General features: G+C 43.8%; 1 protein-coding gene across 1 annotated transcript; it reads left to right on the top strand.

The window, feature by feature from the left end:
- The first annotated feature begins 26 nt into the window (after positions 1-26).
- Positions 27-1,328, top strand: LOC103311822. Its single transcript, XM_008191557.1, has one exon. It carries the CDS (start codon positions 27-29, stop codon positions 1,326-1,328), a length of 1,302 nt encoding a protein of 433 aa, XP_008189779.1.
- The last annotated feature ends 454 nt before the right edge of the window (positions 1,329-1,782 follow it).

Here is a 1,782-nt window from a genome sequence, read left to right as displayed (position 1 = left end):
GAGGTTTAAGGCCACAAGAGCTATTAATGTCAAGATTGTGGTGGAACGGACCCGCCTGGTTGGAAAGCGATGAGAAGGATTGGATCCTAAATCCGATAACCCATGCGGAGGAAGAGCTGCCTGAAGTACGTGAAGTGAAACTAGTACTTTCGACGACTAACCCAGTAAACGGTATATTAAGACACTACTCTGAATGGAACCGTATGCTACGAGGAGTGGCTTGGTTAACAATCTATTCGAAGTACCTGCGTAAGATGATCAATGGCCCTCAATCTTTAAGGATACCCGACTTGAACGAAGCGAGGAAAACGATTTTAAGAATGGTTCAAGCTGAGTGTTTTAGCAAGGAGATCTCGTCACTAGAAAGGGGACAAGAAGTAGCAAAGAATAGCAAGTTGCGGAGCTTGAATCCCTTCCTGCGCGATGGCTTAATACTTGTAGGTGGAAGACTCGAGAATTCAGACATGGTTGATGAACACAAACACCCGGTTGTACTACCTGCTGCTCATAGGGTAACCAGAATGATATTCGAAAAATACCACCTGGAGCTACTTCATGGAGGACCTCAGCTCTTATTATCGGAAGTAAGGCGTCTATATTGGCCACTGTTAGGTCGAGTAACTGCGAGGTCAGTGGTATGGCGTTGTGTTCGATGTACAAAATCTCATCCTCGTTTTAACCACCCAATTATGGCAGCACTCCCAAGAGATCGAGTTCAGTGTACTAGACCCTTTACAGTAACAGGCGTAGACTTTGCTGGTCCTATTTTTATTCGAAGTGGTTTGAGGCGTGTGGCTGCTAAAAAGGCTTGGATTGCGATATTTGTGTGCTTCTCCACAAAGGCCGTACATTTAGAGTTGGCTGACGATCTTTCAAGTAGATCCTTCATGGCGACATTGCGTTGCTTTATGGCTAGAAGAGGAAAATGTGCTAAACTGTATAGCGACAACGGCACAAACTTTGTTGGCGCTCAAAAGGAGTTAGTCTCAATGATGAAGAAAGCCAGTGATGATTTAGAGAAGGAAGGTATTGAATGGCACTTTAACCCGCCCTCTGCTCCTCATTTTGGTGGTATATGGGAGAGTGCTGTAAAGAGTATGAAACACTACCTGAAGAGAGTAACATCTGATCACAAACTCACGAGCACAGAAATGCGAACACTACTCTGCCAAATCGAGGCATGTCTAAATTCGAGACCGATGACACCACTGAATAGTGACCCTTCCGACTTGGCTGTGTTAACCCCATCACACTTCTTGATTGGAGGTGCTATGCTATTGCCAGATGAACCGGATATAACTAAGGAAGAGCCCAAAGGTCTGCGTTGATGGCAACTTGTACAGAATTTAATGCAAACCTTTTGGAAGCGTTGGTCAAAAGAGTATCTGCCACAGATCCAAATTCGTGGCAAATGGACGAGTAAGAGCGCACAGCTAGCAAAGGGCGATGTTGTAATTATAAAGGATGACTGTATGCCCCCAGCCAGGTGGAGGTTGCCACACTAAGGACAGCAAACGGGATGCATATGCGTCGTCCAGTCATCAAACTATGTAGGCTACCGACCGATAAGGATATTGTACCAGTTGTTGAAACCCAAGACTTTCAACGGGGGGAGAATGTTGCCACCGCAACATAACAATATAATATTATGTTTATATTTTAATTAATAGTATCACTGGTCACGGAGAACAGCTGTTCACACACACACACTCACATATCATTATTTTGTATTGTTTTATTATTGTTTTTATTATCGTTGAATGTGTCTTGTGACTTATATAA

This window comes from Acyrthosiphon pisum, chromosome X, assembly GCF_005508785.2.
Source record: "Acyrthosiphon pisum isolate AL4f chromosome X, pea_aphid_22Mar2018_4r6ur, whole genome shotgun sequence".
Classification (NCBI taxonomy): domain Eukaryota; kingdom Metazoa; phylum Arthropoda; class Insecta; order Hemiptera; family Aphididae; genus Acyrthosiphon; species Acyrthosiphon pisum.
Note: the sequence above shows the minus strand (reverse complement) of the source record. Positions and strands in the feature narration are given on the sequence as shown.